Source organism: Mustelus asterias, chromosome 12 (genome assembly GCF_964213995.1).
Source record: "Mustelus asterias chromosome 12, sMusAst1.hap1.1, whole genome shotgun sequence".
In the NCBI taxonomy this organism is placed as follows: domain Eukaryota; kingdom Metazoa; phylum Chordata; class Chondrichthyes; order Carcharhiniformes; family Triakidae; genus Mustelus; species Mustelus asterias.
The window spans coordinates 54,274,779-54,292,002 of record NC_135812.1 but is presented as its reverse complement, the minus strand read 5'-3'; the positions used below and the strand labels follow the sequence as shown (position 1 = coordinate 54,292,002).

Genomic DNA, 17,224 nt, shown 5'->3' with positions numbered 1-17,224 from the left:
GTGCAGACTCCACACAGACAGTGACCCAAGCCGGGAATCGAACCCAGGTCCCTGGAGCTGTGAAGCAACAGTGCTAACCACTGTGCTACCGTACCACCCCTAAAATTCAGCTCTTTCGTTCATATTTGAATCAAGGCTGTAATGAAGTCAGGAGCTGAGTGACCCTGGCGAAACCCAAACTGGGCGTCACTGAGCAGTTATTGCTGAGCAGGTACTGCTTGATCGCACTGTTGATGACCCTTCCATCACTTTACTAATGATTGAGAGTAGACTGATTGGACAGTAATTGGCCAGGTTGGCTTTTTCTTGCTTTTTGTGTACAGGACATACCTGGGCAATTTTCCACATTGTTGGGTAGATGCCAGCGTTGTAACTGTACTGGAAGAGCTTGGCTGGGGGAGCGGCAAGTTCTGAAGCACAAGTCTTCACAGATTGATATATTCCATTCAACCACACCCAAGGTGAGTTATTCCAATTCTTTTATTGTCCAGGACAATAACATTCACAATATCTTTAAAACAGAAATGAAACATTCCAATTTGATTTCAGGTATTAACATATTGTTAGTTTGTTCTTTATTGCCGGTGTCAGGCTGGGGTTGTTCCCCTTGGAGCAAAGGAGGTTGAAGGGAGATTTGATTGAGGTCGACAAGATTCTGACAGGTTGAGATAAGGTGGATAAAGAAAAGCTGTTCCCATTAGCTGATGGGACAAGGACAAGGGGGAGACAGATTTAAGGTTTTGGGTCAGAGATGAAGTGGGGGGATGTGAGGAAGAATATTTTGATGCAGCGAATGGTAATGACCTGGAACCTGCTGCCTACAAGGGTGGAGGAAGTGGAGACAATAAACAATTACAAAGAAAATTCGATGGGCATTTGGGGGGGGATTTCAAACAGAAATGCTGACTAAATATCTCTGAACTTCCTAACACCCTGTCACTCTGTGATCCTTGTGAAATTTGAAACGAGGTATTTACAACAAGATTCAAAGAGCATCAGCCCACTGGAGGCAAAGTCATGAAACTGGCCAGTCCAGCAGAAAGAAATCCTCCGACCCTCCCCATTGATCAACTGTGAGACTGAACAAGATGCAGTCCTGGATGTAATTGAGAGAGAAACAATAACAACGGAATCTGACCCTGTAATCACTCGTGGACTTGTTGGTGTCTCAGCAGCTGGGATGAAACTCTGAATCCCTTCCCACACTGAGAACAGGTGAACGGCCTCTCCCCAGTGTGAACTCGCTGGTGTCTCTGCAGATCGGATGATTGACTGAATCCCTTCCCACACTGAAAGCAGGTGAATGGTCTTTCCCCAGTATGAACTCGCTGGTGTATCCGCAGGCTGGATGAATGACTGAATCCCTTTCCACACTGAAAGCAGGTGAATGGCCTCTTCCCAGTGTGAACTCGTTGGTGTGTCTGTAGGCTAGATAACTGCGTGAATCCCTTCCCACAATGAGAGCAGGGGTACGGCCGCTCCCCAGTGTGAACTCGCTGGTGTGCCTGCAGGCTGGATAACTGAGTGAATCCCTCCCCACACTGAGAGCAGATGAATGGCCTCTCCCCTGTGTGAACTCGTTGGTGCGTCTGCAGGCTGGATAACCGATTGAATCCCTCTCCACACTGAGAGCAGGTGAATGGTCTCTCCCCAGTGTGAGCTCGTTGGTGTGTCTGCAGGCTGGATAACTGACTGAATCCCTTCCTACACTGAAAGCAGGTGAATGGCCTCTCCCCTGTGTGAACCCGTTGGTGTTGCTGCAAGTGGGACAACCGAGTGAATCCCTCCCCACACTGAGAGCAGATGAATGGTCTCTGCCCTGTGTGGCTGCGCCGATGAGTTTCCAGCAGAGATGGGGCTCTGTATCTCTTCCCACAGTCTGCACATTTCCATGGTTTCTCCATGATGCAGATGTCCTTGCCTCTCTCTTGGGTGGACAATCAGTTGAAGTCTTGTCCACACACACAACACGAATACAGTCTCTCCCTGCTGTGAATGGTGAGATATTTATTCAGGCTGTGTAACTGGTTAAAGCTCTTCAGTCAGTGCACTGGAACACTCATTCCAGTGTGTTGGTGCTTTTCCAGTCTCACTGATGTTTGAAATCTTTTCAAATTGACAGACCGGACAATCACTTCTCCTTCTAGATTCAAAGGCTGATGATATTCAGGTCCCAAGAAATATGACTGTCAGATCTAGATGTGACGTTTGAGATTACGGCCTGTGATTCCTCTTTCAATGTCCTGTAAACGAGTTTACAAAGTTACCAGTGTCAGTACAGGATAGAAATTCAGAACAGACGATTCTAGTTTCTATGGGACATTCTTTCCTCTTTCCCCAAAAGCTGTAAATCCCCATCCCACACACTCACCCTCCATTCTCACTCTGCTGTATTCACCCTCCCAATTCTCCTGAAGGTGCCCATTGACAGATCCATGCTCACTGCTTCATAAGTAGGAGCTGCAGTTGGCCATTCAGCCTATCGAACTGCCTCAACCATTCATTGAGAATTGGCTGATCTACCTCAGCACCATTTCCCACACTATCCCCCAGATCGCTCGCTGTCTTCAACATCTCAAAACCTATCAATCTCTGTCTTGAAAATTCTTGATGACTGAGGCTGCACAGTTCTCTGCAGTGTGAACCTACCTCTCTACTCATCTGATGAAGGAACAGCGCTCCAAAGCTAGTGATCCCAAATTAACCTGTTGGACTTTAACCTGGTGTTGAGACTTCTTACTGTGCCCACCCCAGTCCAACGCCAGCATCTCCACATCAGGCCTAACAATGGTGGAAGCCCTATGCAGCTGTGCCCACAAAGCCTGGACTCGAATGGGCTTGGACGACCAGTGCCCATCCGGTCCTCCCTGCATTGCCATTGTCTACATGCCGGAGATTGACCAATGAGGGGGCAGAGCCAGAGCCCACATGTGGAAGTGGGAGGGGCTTTGACCACCAGCCGCGCTGAGCTGTGTCCAATCCACAGTGTTTTGCTTCTGTGACCAGTGATATTGCTGCCAACGGGACACTGGGTGCTGGGAACGCCCCTCAGTCATAGCGATGGCACAATGGAGCCCTACCTGAATCAGCCAATAGCAATCACGCTGCTCCGCGCTGACGTCTCCGGCGCGCAGACCCAGGAGCACCCGCCCCCTCAGTCTGTATATTGCACATCCTTTTAGATCAGTCATACAGACATATATCTGGCAGCCTGCATGGAGATTTTCATAAAATTCCTACAGTACAGAAGGAGGCCACTTGGCCCATCGAGTCTGCACCAATCACAATCCCACCCAGGCCCTATCCCATAATCCCATAGCTAGCCCCCCCCACATTAAGGGGCAATTTAACACGGCCAATCAACCTAACCCGCACATCTTTGGACTGTGGGTGGAAACCAGAGGACCCAGGGGAAACCCACACAGACACGGAGAGAATGTGCAAAGTCCACACAGACCTGAGGCCGGAATTGAATGCAGGTTCCTGGCGTTGTGAGGCAGCAGTGCGAACCACTGTGCTACCCCAATTTCAGCAAGACAGGGAGCAGTGAGCATGGATCTGTCAATCAGCCTCTTAAGGAGAATTGGGAGGCCAAATATTAGATACAGCAGAGTGAGAATGGAGGGAAAATGTGTGGGATGGAGATTCACAGCTTTTGGGGAATGAGAGAGGAAAGAATGCTCATTAGAATCATAGAATTCTCCATCTTATCAACCGTCCCTGAGCCTTCACCATGAATCTCTCTTCCCAGGACACTCTTAGCTTATCCCAGGACACTCTTGGCTTATCCGTACTGCTAGCAGTCTCACAAAGCAGCTGCCTGTGTGTGATACGAGAGGCCCTGCTAGGCAAGTTTAATGATCCATGACTGTCTTTAATGACAGAATAGCTATAGGAATGTGGTCAAGTCAGCTAAATCTCAAGATGTTTTCTATCGGTTAGTAACACTATTTTGTTAACACAGTACATATGGATATATAAATACATATAAAGGCAAAATATTACAGATGCTGGAATCTGAAAGAAAAACAGAAAAATGCTGGAAAATCTCAGCAGGTCTGACAGCACCTGCGGGGAGAGAATAGAACCAATCTATCAAGTCTGGGTGACCCTTCATCAGAGCACTGACAAACATAGAAACTAGAAGCAGGAGTAGACCATTCGGCACTTCGAGCCTGCTCCGCCATTCATTTTGATCATGGCTGGTCATTGAATTCAATATCCTGATCCCCCTTCCCCCCATATCTCTTGATTCCTTTTGCCCCAAGAGCTACATATAATTTCTTCTCAAAATCAGACAATATTTTGCCCTCAACTAAATTGTGTGGTAGTGAATTCCACACATTCACTAGCCTCTGGATGAAGACATTTCTCCTTACCTCAGTTCTAAAAGGTTTACCCCTTATCCTCAAACTATAACCCCTAGTTCTGAATTCCGTAACCATTGGGAATATTCTTTCTGAATCTACTCTGTCTAACCCTGTTAGAATTTCTATGAGATCCTCTCTCATATAATCCTTACTGACTCTCCTCATATGACCGACATGCCATCCCAGGAATCAGCCTGGTAAACCTTCTCTGTACTCCCTCAATAGCAAGGGCATTCTTCCTCAGATAAGGACACCAAAACTACACACAATACTCCAGGTGTGGCCTCACCAACACCCTATACAAATTCAGCAAAACATCCTATCCCTGGACTCAAATCCTCTTGCTATGATAGCCAACATACCATTTGCCTTCTTTACTGCTGTACCTGCACACTTATTTTCAGCACCTGATGCACGAGGACTTCAAGTTCTCTTTCAGTATCCATCTCTCTCAAATTTACACTCTTTCAAGTAATAATGTCTTCCTATTATTGCTACCAAAGTGGATAACCTCACATTTATCCACATTATACTGCATCTGCCATGCACATGCCCACTCAGCCAGCCTGTCCAAATCACGCTGAAGCAAATCTGCATCCTCCTCACAGCTCACCCACCCACCCAACTTCATATCATCTGCAAATTTGGAGATAATACATTCAGTTCCTTCTTCCAAATCATTAATATATAATGTGAACAGTTGGGGTCCTAGCACAGATTCCTGTGGAACCCCACTAGTCACTGACTGCCAATCTGAAAAAGACCCTTTATGCCAACTCTTTGCTTCCTATCTGCTAACCAGCTTTCGATCCCTCTCAGGACATTACCTGCAATCCCAAACTTAACATAGTAGTCTGTTACGTGAGAACTTGTCAAAAGCCTTCTGAAAGTCCAAATAAACCACATCCACTGGTTCTCCTCCATCATCTCTACTAGTTATAGTAGAGTTGACAAATGGTCATCCAGGCTCGAAACATTGGTCTACTCTCTCTCTATATAAATATATATAACACGGCTGCCTCAGCCTTGGCCCACTAACACATACAGTTGTGCAATGATGGCTGGCAGTTCAGACAACTGATCAGAATATAAAAAATGGCCAAGAATGATCAAAAGAATGATAAGGGAAGAAAAATTAGGGTTTGAGAGAAAGCCAGCTCTCAAAGACCAAAAGTAAGAGTAAGTGTTTGAAAAAAAAGTGAACAAATGGAGCACTGGTCATAGAGGAATACAGCATGTAAACAGGCCGTTTGGCCCAACCGGTCCATGTCGACCATGGTGCCCTCCCACAAGACATAGGAGCAGAATTAGGCCACTCGGCCCATCGAGTGGGGATAAAGGGGTCTTTTTCAGGATGGCAGCTGGTGACTAGTGGTGTGCCTCATTCAATCATGGCTGATATTTTTCTCATCCCCATTCTCTTGCCTTCTCGCCATAACCCCTAATTAAGAACCTATCTCTGTTTGAAAGACACTCAATGACCTGGCCTCCACAGCCTTTTGCGGCCAAGAGTTCCAGATACACCACACTCTGGCTGAAGAAATTCCTCCTCATTTCTATTTTAAAGGACCGTCCCTTTAGCCTGAGGTTGTGTCCTCTGGTTCTAGTTTTTCCTACTAATGGAAACATCCTTTCCACGTCCACTGTATCCAGGCCTCGCAGTATCCTTTAAGTTTCAATAAGAACCCCCCTCATCCTTCTAAATTCCAACAGGCACAGGTGCAGAGTCCTCAAACGACAAGCTTCTCATTCCAGGGATCATTCTTGTGAACGTCCTCTGGACCCTTTCCAAGGCCAGCGCATCCTTCCTTCGGTACGGGGCCCAAAACTACTCATAATACTCCAAATGGGATCTGACCAGAGCCTTTTCCAGCCTCAGAAGTACATTCCTGCTCTTGTATTCTAGCCCTCTCGACATGGTTGCTAACATTGCATTTGCCTTCCTAACTGCTGACTGAACCTGCACGTTAACCTTAGGAGAATCTTGAACAAGGACTCCCAAGTCCCTTTGTGTTTCTGATTTCCGAAGCATTTCCGCATTTAGAAAATAGTCTATGCGTCCATTCCTCCTTCCAAAGTGCATAACCTCACACTTTTCCACATTGTATTCCATCTGCCACTTCTTTGCCCACTCTCATAACCTGTCCAAGTCCTTCTGCAGCCCCCCTGCTTCCTCAATACTACCTGTCCCTCTACATATCTTTGTATCATCTGCAAACTTAGCAACAGTGCCTTCAGTTCCTTCTTCCAAATCGCTAATGTATATTATGAAAAGTTGCGGTCCCAGCACCGACCCGAGGCACACCACTAATCACCAGCTGCCATCCTGAAAAAGACCCCTTTATCCCCACTCTCTGCCTTCTGCCAGTCAGCCAATCCTCTATCCATGCCAGGATCTTACCCTTAACACCATGAGCTCTGAACTTATTTAACAGTCCCCTATATGGTACCTTGTCAAAGGCCTTCCAGTACGTTAAGTCCAGGCAACAGAAAACAGATGGAGCTCTGGAGGAATACAGAGAGAGTAGGAAAGAACTCAAACGGGGAGTTAGAAAGGCAAAAAGAGGTCACGAGATGTACTTGGCAGGCAGGATTAAGGAGAATCCTAAGGCATTCTATTCATACGTTAGGAACAAAAGAGTTGTCAGGGAGAAAATCGGACCTCTCAGGGACAAAGGAGGGGAATTATGCTTAGAACCCAAGGGAATAGGGGAGATCCTAAATGAATACTTTGCATCGGTATTCACGAAGTAGAGGGGCGTGTTAACCGGGAGTGTCTCGGAGGGAGGTGTTGACCCATTAGAGAAAATCTCCATTACAAGAGAGGAAGTGTTAGGTTTTTTAGGGAACATTAAAACTGACAAAGCCCCAGGGCCTGATGGCATCTATCCTCGACTGCTCAGGGCGACGAGAGATGAAATCATAGAATCATAGAAACCCTACAGTGCAGAAGGAGGCCATTCGGCCCATCAAGTCTGCACCGACCACAATCCCACCCAGGCCCTACCCCCACATATTTTACCCGCTCATCTCTCTAACGTATGCATCCCAGGACTCTAAGGGGCAATTTTTTAACCTGGCCAATCAACCTAACCCGCACATCTTTGGACTGTGGGAGGAAACCGGAGCACCCGGAGGAAACCCACGCAGACACGAGGAGAATGTGCAAACTCCACACAGACAGTGACCCGAGCCGGGAATCGAACCCGGGACCCTTGAGCTGTGAAGCAGCAGTGCTAACCACTGTGCTACTGTGCCACCCCTGGGCCTCTGACGGAAATCTTTGTCGCTTCTTTGGACACGGGTGAGGTCCCTGAGGATTGGAGGATAGCGAATGTGGTCCCGTTGTTTAATGAAGGGTAGCAGGAATAACCCAGGAAATTATAGGCCGGTGAGCTTGACGTCCGTGGTAGGGAAGTTGTTGGAGAGGATTCTTAGAGACAGGATGTATGTGCATTTAGAACGGAACAATCTCGTTAGTGACAGACAGCATGGTTTTGTAAGAGGGAGGTCATGCCTTACAAATTTGGAGGAGTTTTTTGAGGAAGTGACAAAAACGGTTGATGAAGGAAGGGCCGTGGATGTCGTCTATATGGATTTCAGTAAGGCATTTGACAAAGTCCCACATGGCAGGTTGGTTAAGAAGGTTAAGGCTCATGGGATACAAGGAGAAGTGGCTAGATGGGTGGGGAACTGGCTTGGCCATAGGAGACAGACGGTAGTGGTCGAAGGGTCTTTTTCCGGCTGGAGGTCTGTGACCAGTGGTGTTCCGCAGGGCTCTGTACTGGGACCTCTGCTATTTGTGATATATATATAAATGATTTGGAAGAAGGTGTAACTGGTGTAATCAGCAAGTTTGCGGATGACACGAAGATGGCTGGACTTGCGGATAGCGATGAGCATTGTCGGGCAATACAGCAGGATATAGATAGGCTGGAAAATTGGGCGGAGAGGTGGCAGATGGAGTTTAATCTGGATAAATGCGAAGTGATGCATTTTGGAAGAAATAATGTAGGGAGGAGTTATACAATAAATGGCAGAGTCATCAGGAGTATAGAAACACAGAGGGACCTAGGTGTGCAAGTCCACAAATCCTTGAAGGTGGCAACACAGGTGGAGAAGGTGGTGAAGAAGGCATATGGTATGCTTGCCTTTATAGGATGGGGTATAGAGTATAAAAGCTGGAGTCTGATGATGCAGCTGTATAGAACGCTGGTTCGGCCACATTTGGAGTACTGCGTCCAGTTCCGGTCGCCGCACTACCAGAAGGACGTGGAGGCGTTAGAGAGAGTGCAGAAGGTTTACCAGGATGTTGCCTGGTATGGAGGGTCTTAGCTATGAGAGATTGGGTAGACTGGGGTTGTTCTCCCTGGAAAGACGGAGAATGAGGGGAGATCTAATAGAGGTGTACAAGATTATGAAGGGGATAGATAGGGTGAACGGTGGGAAGCTTTTCCCCAGATCAGAAGTGACGTTCACGAGGGGTCACGGGCTCAAGGTGAGAGGGGCGAAGTATAACTCAGATATCAGAGAGATATTTTTTTTTTTTTTTTTACACAGAGTGTGGTGGGGACCTGGAATGCGCTGCCAAGTAGGGTGGTGGAGGCAGGCACGCTGACATCGTTTAAGACTTACCTGGATAGTCACATGAGCAGCCTGGGAATGGAGGGATACAAACGATTGGTCTAGTTGGACCAAGGAGCAGCACAGGCTTGGAGGGCCGAAGGGCCTGTTTCCTGTGCTGTACTGTTCTTTGTTCTGGAAATCTAAATAAATCACATCCACTGGTTCTTTTTCTGACTTCCTTGTTACCTCCTTGAAGAACTCTAACAGATTTGTCAGACATGACCTCCCCTTGATGAAGCCGTGCTGACTCGGTCCTATTTTATCATGCACTTCCAAGTACTCTGCGATATCATCTTTAATAATGGGGTCTAAAATCTTGCCAATGACCGAATTCAGGCTAACCAGCCTATAATTTTCCAGAGAGAGTAGTGTCAATGCCCCCAACTACACAATCCCCAGTTATGACTACATTTCTTTTTTCTACCCCCACAACCCCAGCTGGTCCCATTTGCTCACATTTGGCCCATATCCCTCTAATCCTTTCCCATCCATATACTTACCCAAATGCTTTTTAAATGTTGCATTTGAACCTGCCTCAACCACTTTCTCTGGCAGCTCATTCCATGTACGTACCACCCTTTGCATGAAAGAGTTGTCCCTCATGTTCCTTTTAAATCTTTCCCCTCTCACTTTAAACCTGTGCCCTCTAGTTTTCAATTCCCCTTCCCTGGGAAAAAGACTGTCTGTGTTCATCCTATCTATGCCCCTCAATAAGGTCACTCCCCCCAATACTCCTACATGCCAAGGAATAAAGCCTTAGCCTGGCCAACTGCTCCTTATAACTCAGGCCCAGTAGTCCTGGCAAAATCCTCATAAACCTTCTCTGCACTCCTTCCAGCTTATCAATGTCTTTCCTTTCGAATCATAGAAACCCTACAGTATAGAAAGAGGCCATTTGGCTCATCGAGTCTGCACCAACCACAATCCCACCCAGGCCCTATCCCCATATCCCTACATATTTTACCCACTAACCTACACATCTCAGGGGCAATTTAAGCATGGCCAATCAACCTAACCCACACATCTTTGGAATGTGGGAGGAAACCGGAGCACCCGGAGGAAACCCACGCAGACACGAGAATGTGCAAACTCCACACAGACAGTGACCCAAGCCGGGAATTGAACCCAGGTCCCTGGAACTGTGAAGCAGCAGTGCTAACCACTGTGCTACCCTATAATAGGGTGACCAAAACATGAGGGACAACTCTTTCATGCAAAGGGTGGTGCGTACATGGAATGAGCTGCCAGAGAAACTGTAGACAATACTCCAAGTGCAGCCTCACCAACGATTTATACAACTGTAACATAATGTCCCAACTCAATGCCCTGACTGAAGTGCTAAACCTATTCACCACTCTGTCTGTGACGCCGCTCTCAACGAATTATGTACTTGTACTCCTCGGTCCCTCTATTCCTCACTCGCCAGGGTCCTACCATTCATTGTATAAGTGCTGGTTTGACTTTCCAGAATGCAACATGGCACGGTAGCACAGTGGTTAGCACTGCTGCTTCACAGCTCCAGGGTCCCGGGTTCGATTCCTGGCTCGGGTTACTGTCTGTGTGGAGTTTGCACATTCTCCTCGTGTCTGCGTGGGTTTCCTCCAGTTTCCTCCCACAGTCCAAAGATGTGCAGGTTAGGTTGATTGGCCAGGCTAAAAAAAAATTGCCCCTTAGAGTCCTGGGATGCGTAGATTAGAGGGATTAGCGGGTAAATATGTGGGGGTAGGGCCTGGGTGGGATTGTGGTCAGTGCAGACTCGATGGGCTGAATGGCCTCCTTCTGCACTGTAGGGTTTCTATGATTCTATGACCTCACACTTATCTATATTTGCCAATCCTCGGCCCACTTCCCTAATTGATCAAGATCCCTCTAATTTTTGATAAACTTCTTCGCTATCAACGATACCTCCAAATTTAGTATCATCTGCAAATTTACTCACTATGCTTTACTAACATTCACATCCAAATCATTTACATAAATGAACAACAAGGGTCCCAACATTGACCCATGAGGCACACCACTAGTCACAGGCTTCCAGTCTGAGAAAGAAACAATGAACAAAGAACAAAGAACAATACAGCACAGGAACAGGCCCTTCGGCCCTCCAAGCCCGCGCCGCTCCCCGGTCCAGGATTGAATCCTGAATCCAGGATCCCCGCCCAATTTTCCAGCCTATCTACATACCAATATCCTATCCACCGAGCTGTCCCTCACAGCTACGATGCTTTGTTCATTACAACCTATTAACTCACCCCCACCCCCCCATTCCAGACCATGTGATCTCCAGGGAGAGGCGAAAACCCAGAGTGAAAAACCCCAGGGCCAATATGGGGAAAAAAAATCTGGGAAATTCCTCTCCGACCCCCTGAGGCGATCGAAACGAGTCCAGGAGATCACAATGGCCCTGATCGGAAAATGCTTCCCAACCCTAGTCATTTCCACTTCCACGAACACCATATGAATTCCCTGCCCCCGAGACAGGTTCCCAACTATCCGCAGTCTCACTCTGTACTGGCACCAGCAAGATGATCATAGAATGAAGCCTTGAAACGAGAAACCAGGAACAATTAGCCCACGCCGCTCCCTGGTCCAAACTAGACCACTTTTTTGTATCCCTCCATTCCCACTCCGTTCATATAGCTGTCTAGATAAGTCTTAAACGTTCCCAGTGTGTCCGCCTCCACCACCTTGCCCGGCAACACATTCCAGGCCCCCACGACCCTGTGTGTGAAATATGTCCTTCTGATATCTGTGTTAAACCTCCCCCCCCTTCACCTTGAACCTATGACCCCTCGTGAACGTCACCACCGACCCGGGGAAAAGCTTCCCACCGTTCACCCTATCTATGCCTTTCATAATTTTATACACCTCTATTAAGTCTCCCCTCATCCTCCGTCTTTCCAAGGAGAACAACCCCAGTTTCCCCAATCTCTCCTCATAACCAAGCCCCTCCATACCAGGCAATATCCTGGTAAACCTCCTCTGTACTCTCTCCAAAGCCTCCACGTCCTTCTGGTAGTGTGGCGACCAGAACAAAGAAAATTACAGCACAAGGACCGGCCCTTGAGCCCTCCAAGCCTGCACCGACCATGCTGCCTGACTGAACTAAAACCCCCTACCCTTCCGGGGACCATATTCCTCTATTCCCATCCTATTCATGTACTAGTCAAGACACCCCTTAAAAGTCACTATCGTATCCGCTTCCACTACCTCCCCCAGCAATGAGTTCGGGGCACCCACAACCCTCCGTGTAAAAAATCTGCCTTGTACATCTCCTTTAAACCTTGCCCCTCACACCTTAAACCTATGCCTCCTAGTAATGGACTCTTCCACTCTGGGAAAAAGCTTCTGACTATCTATGCCTCTCAATCTTGTAGACTTCTATCAACCTCCATCACTCCAGTGAGAACAAACCAAGTTTCTCCAACCTCTCTTCATAGCTAATGCCCTCCATACCAGGCAACATCCTGGTAAATTTTTTCTGCACCCTCTCCAAAGCTTCCACATCCTTCTAGTAGTGTGGCAACCAGAATTGAACACTATATTCCAAGTGCGGCCTAACTAAGGTTCTATAAAGCTGCAACATGACTTGCCAATTTTTAAGCTCAATACCCTGGCCGATGAAGGTAAGCATGCCATATGCCTTCTTCACTACCTTCTCCACCTGCATTGCCACTTTCAGTGACCCGTGTACCTGTATACCCAGATCCTTTTGCCCATCAATTCTCTATCAACCTTTTGCCTATCAACTCTTCGACCATCACCCTCCGCTTCCTACCATCAAGCCAATTTCAAATCCAAATTGCTGGCTCTCCCTGGATCCCATATGACTGAACCTTCCAGACTGACCTGCCATGTAGGACATTGTCAAACATCTTGCTAAAGTCCATATAATAGTGTCCCACCTTCATTCATCCTCTTCGAAAAACTGAAAGATTTGTCAGAAATTACTTCCCATGCACAAAGCTGTGCTGACTATCCCTAATCAGACCGTGACTATCCAAATGTTGGTAGATCCTGTCCCTCAGAATCCCCTCCAGTAACTTATCTGCCACTGATGTCAGGCTCACTGGCAAGTAATTACCCTTCTTTGACAACAGAACAACATTAGCTATGCTCTCGTTTTCCGAACTTCACCAGTAGAAAAAGAGATGAAGCAATTATCTCTGCAAGGGCCTATGCAATTTCTTACCTAGCCTCCCAGAAGGTCTGAGGATGGACTTGATCAGGCCCGAGGATGGACTTGATCAGGCCCAGGAGATTTATCCACTTTAATGCACTTCAAGGCTGCAAGTACCTCCTCCCTAGTCATATGCATGCGGCCCAAGACATCATTGCTTGTTTCCATTATTTCTTTAGCACCCATGATGTTCTCGGCAGTAAACACCAAGGAGAAATATTCATTAAAAATCTCACCCATCTCCTTTGCATTCACACACAGATGGCCACACTGACTTTTAATGGGACCTATTCTCTCTCTAACCACCCTTTTATTCTTAATATATCTATAGAACCTCTTGGGACTTTCTTTAACTGGTTGATGTGCTGTACTTAGATTTCCAGAAGGCATTTGATAAGGTACCACATCGAAGGTATTGCAGCTTCCTTCTTTTACCTGACTAGAGCCTCAATATCCCTTGTGAGCCAGGTATCCCTAAAATTTATCATCCTTTCCCATCATCCCAAAAGGAATTTACTGTCCCTGGACTCTTGATATCACGCTATTTAAAGCTTCCCATTTGCCAATCATTCCTTTCCCTTCAAAAAGACTCACCTAATTGACATCTGCTGGACCCTGCCTAATGCCCCCAAAATTGGCCCTGCTCCAGTTTAGGGCCTTAACCTGTGGCCCCGTCCTATCTTTTTCCATATTTTAAAACTAATGGTGTCACTGGACACAAAGTACTCCCCAACTGACACTTCAGCCACTTGCCTTACCTCATTTCTTAAGAGTCTTCTGGAAAGTGAGTCCAGAAATTATGAAAAATTATGAGCTGGTAGGTGAATTGCTTCAGTCTTCACAATAGAGGTTACAGGTCACAGCTCAGAAACAGCTGTATATCAGAAAACAGAAGTGTGGGATGAACTCTGAAAAATCACAATTACCAGGGAAGTGGTGCTCTACAAACTGTTGGAGCTGCAAGCTGATGAGTCCTTGGGTCCTGCTGGGCTTCATTCTCGGGTTTTACAGAAGTGGTGAGTGAGATAGTTGCTGTGTTGTTTAATTTCCTAAAATTCCCCATCGGAACGGGATAAAGGGGAACCAGCTGTATTTAGATTTCCAGAAGACATTTGATAAAAGGTGCCACATCAAAGGGTATTGCAGCAAATAAAAGTTCTCCACGGGGATAACATATTGGAGTGGATAGAAGATTGACTAGCTAACAGGAAACAGTGGCATAGATGGGTAATTTTCCAGTTTGAGAGAGAGAGTGACCTGGGCTAAGCTTCCCAGAGTCTGCACCACCCCTGGATTCACTTCCTTTCGCTTCAGTTGCTGCAAGTTCCCAATTTCCCCCAGAATGAGAAAAGAAACGGAAAGGAGAAGAAAAGTTTTTTTTGTTTATATATCCAATTCAATCCAATCAAAATCCAATTCAGAGTCACAGCAAGAGAGACATTCCCGATCCAAGCTGACAACAGGCCTCCCACTTATCTTGGGCTTGATCTACATGATCCAAGCTGATTGGAGCAGACATTGCACCTTCTCCAAGGCGCGATCTCATTTGCATCTTAGCCAAAAGGCCTAGAAGCGATAAGGAAGTGTTTTACTCACAGATGTTGGCCTCTTAAGGGAGAGGGGCGACAGGAGGAAGTTTGAATCTGTCCGAAGCTCAATCTTCGTTCACACAACTCCCGCGCTCTGATTGGCTGGAGGACCAGAGTCCCTCCGGTCCTCCAAATCTTCTCATTGGCCGGATACGGAGAGAGTCAGTGAGTCAGAAGTGCGCATTGGCTAAATTTAGGGAATGCGCATGTGCGTGTTTTAGGGGCAGTGCGCATGTACTAGGATGGGGCGCAGCCCGAGACAAAGCTGGTGTACTGACCTGTGTCCGGGACTTCGTCTTTCCCATTGGACAACAGCTCAGCGTGGCTGGAGCTTTTCATTTAAACAATTTCCAATTACAAACCAGAATAAAATATAGTCTCACAACAGTAAATTATAAACCAATGTAGCACAATGTAGATTATCTGCCCCGGTCTGGGACTCAGCCCACGGAGCCCAGGTTAGCGGGCAATTTCCTTGAGGCTATGCCTACCGGGCCGACAAACAATCCATCCAAAACATTACAGTCAAAACACATGATAGTTCCAGAATATTATATAAACAAAGCCTAATGGAAGCACGATATTAACCACTGATATCTAATTTTCTAGGGTTTCACCTTCCGGGGTTTCGACTTACTGCGTCCAAACCAAAGGGGCTACACATTTACGGTTACAAACCATTCCATCCAAATGTGTTTTGATTGAAATACATTATAATTTCACAATAGTAACTATATAAACACCTGATATAAACACAATAACAGCCATACATCATGAGTTGTCTGCGACCAGGCCCTCTAAGGTTACAATCAACTGACAATTACTGCAAACCAAGAGCTAACATTAACAAAATATCACACCATCCTTGAGAGAGTAACAAACAGTTCCCTTTCAATAAGAATGGAGACCATTGACTCATCTGCAACCCTCCAGAGTTTCACCCTCTGGATTTTTTGCCTGCCAGATTAACACTTATCTGCAACCCTTGTCCCCCTGGTTTTTCCCCCTTCTGTGGGGGCGGGGAAAGAGAGAAATCTTCCGGAGTTACTCCGTTCCGGGAGTTAAACCTTATGAATGTTCGGGCGGGGGGGCGGGGCGGGGGCGGGGGCGGGGCGGGGGGGAGGAAGGGAGGGGAGTGGTTGGTCCTCTGGTGTACTCAGTCTGGAGGGGAGTGCCCGGACATTCTCCCAGAGAAAGGGAACCCTCCAGGGTTACTCTATCCGGGGCTTCACCTTCTGGACTTTTCCCCTGCCGGAGGTCACACCCTCGGAGGGTTCCCCTCCCCTGGAAGAAAATCTGGAAGGTAGTGCCCGGGCAGAGGAAGGGAAACCTCCGATGCCACTCTATCCGGGGCACTGCCCTCCGGACCTTCCCCCCCCGCCGGAGGTCACAACCTACAGGGTCAGATCTTCCGGGGTTACGCCTTCCTGAGTTCCACCTCCACATGCTGTTGCGTGTGGAGCCTATGTTTCTAGGCAGAGAATGCAATAGAAATAGGGCTAGAAACATAGACTCCACACGCAACACCCACTTCAGCATGACTGGAGGAAAAAGTCTCTCCCACCCTCACGTGGGGTTCCGCCCCTCATTGTCTGTCTGCGGAGGAATTGACCAATGGGAACTCTGGAGGACCGGAAGGACCGTGATCTCCTGCCAATCAGAGCTCTCCCATTTTCTGAATGCGGATGTTGGACAATGAGCTTGTTCACCGGCTCATTACTGCTCATCAAAGCTGCTGCTCCTCTCTGAATGAAGATTGAGCTTCTAACAGACTCACTCCTGTGTCCAACATCTGTGAGGATGTTTTTGAGTTTCCTTTGTACTTTGATTTTTGTTCGAGCTGCCCCTTTTACTTTGTCCTGACTTAATTTGAGTTTGTTTATTTGGTTTGACCTTAAAAGAGGCCAACATCTGTGAGTAAAACTTTTTCTTTTCGCCCCTTTCCATTTCTTTCTTCATTCTGGAATTGAATTTTTAACTTCACAGGTCACCACTTGCTGTCTAAGAAAGATCCTCCTCACATGTATCTCTAACTAGATAATACAGTGTATACAAGAGGAATTTTCTGAGGTGTCCCACTGGGGTATGTAGTATTGAGTGATCCCACTCAATCAATACATAGACTTACAAAGTCAGCATGTGGTTAAAGAATGAAAAGGAATTTATTTGTTAATGCATGTATCAGGAGGGAATGCAGTCATGGATAGCTAATCATAAAATTGTTATACTATTCTCAACATTTCAATATCCCGCCCAGCCTTGTCACCCAGACTGGAGAGTCCAATCACAATATTACACATTATTACCTTAGCCAATAATGTTCCACCTGCCAACAAGAATAGGAGATCATTAGCTCATTGCCCCTGTAGGTTCCTCCCCCATTACCTCGGAAACCTAACCCACACCAGTCCCGGTGTGCAAGGCCATAGTTAGCATCTGCAAATTTTAATTGGCAAAAG

General features: G+C 46.9%; 1 protein-coding gene across 5 annotated transcripts; it reads right to left on the bottom strand.

The window, feature by feature from the left end:
- Positions 1-462: 462 nt before the first annotated feature.
- On the bottom strand, positions 463-16,086 carry LOC144501456 (uncharacterized). Of its 5 annotated transcripts, XM_078225232.1 has the most exons (3): positions 14,103-16,086; positions 10,431-10,648; positions 463-2,243 (listed from the first exon to the last, which is right to left on the bottom strand). In XM_078225232.1, exon 3 carries the CDS (start codon positions 1,902-1,904, stop codon positions 1,146-1,148), a length of 759 nt encoding a protein of 252 aa, XP_078081358.1. In that variant the 5' UTR covers positions 1,905-2,243; positions 10,431-10,648; positions 14,103-16,086; the 3' UTR covers positions 463-1,145. The 5 variants fall into 5 exon arrangements, with proteins under 5 accessions (XP_078081358.1, XP_078081355.1, XP_078081356.1 ...); XM_078225229.1 differs by lacking the exon at positions 10,431-10,648 and having other exon boundaries at positions 13,935-16,086; XM_078225230.1 differs by lacking the exon at positions 10,431-10,648.
- Positions 16,087-17,224: the final 1,138 nt, after the last annotated feature.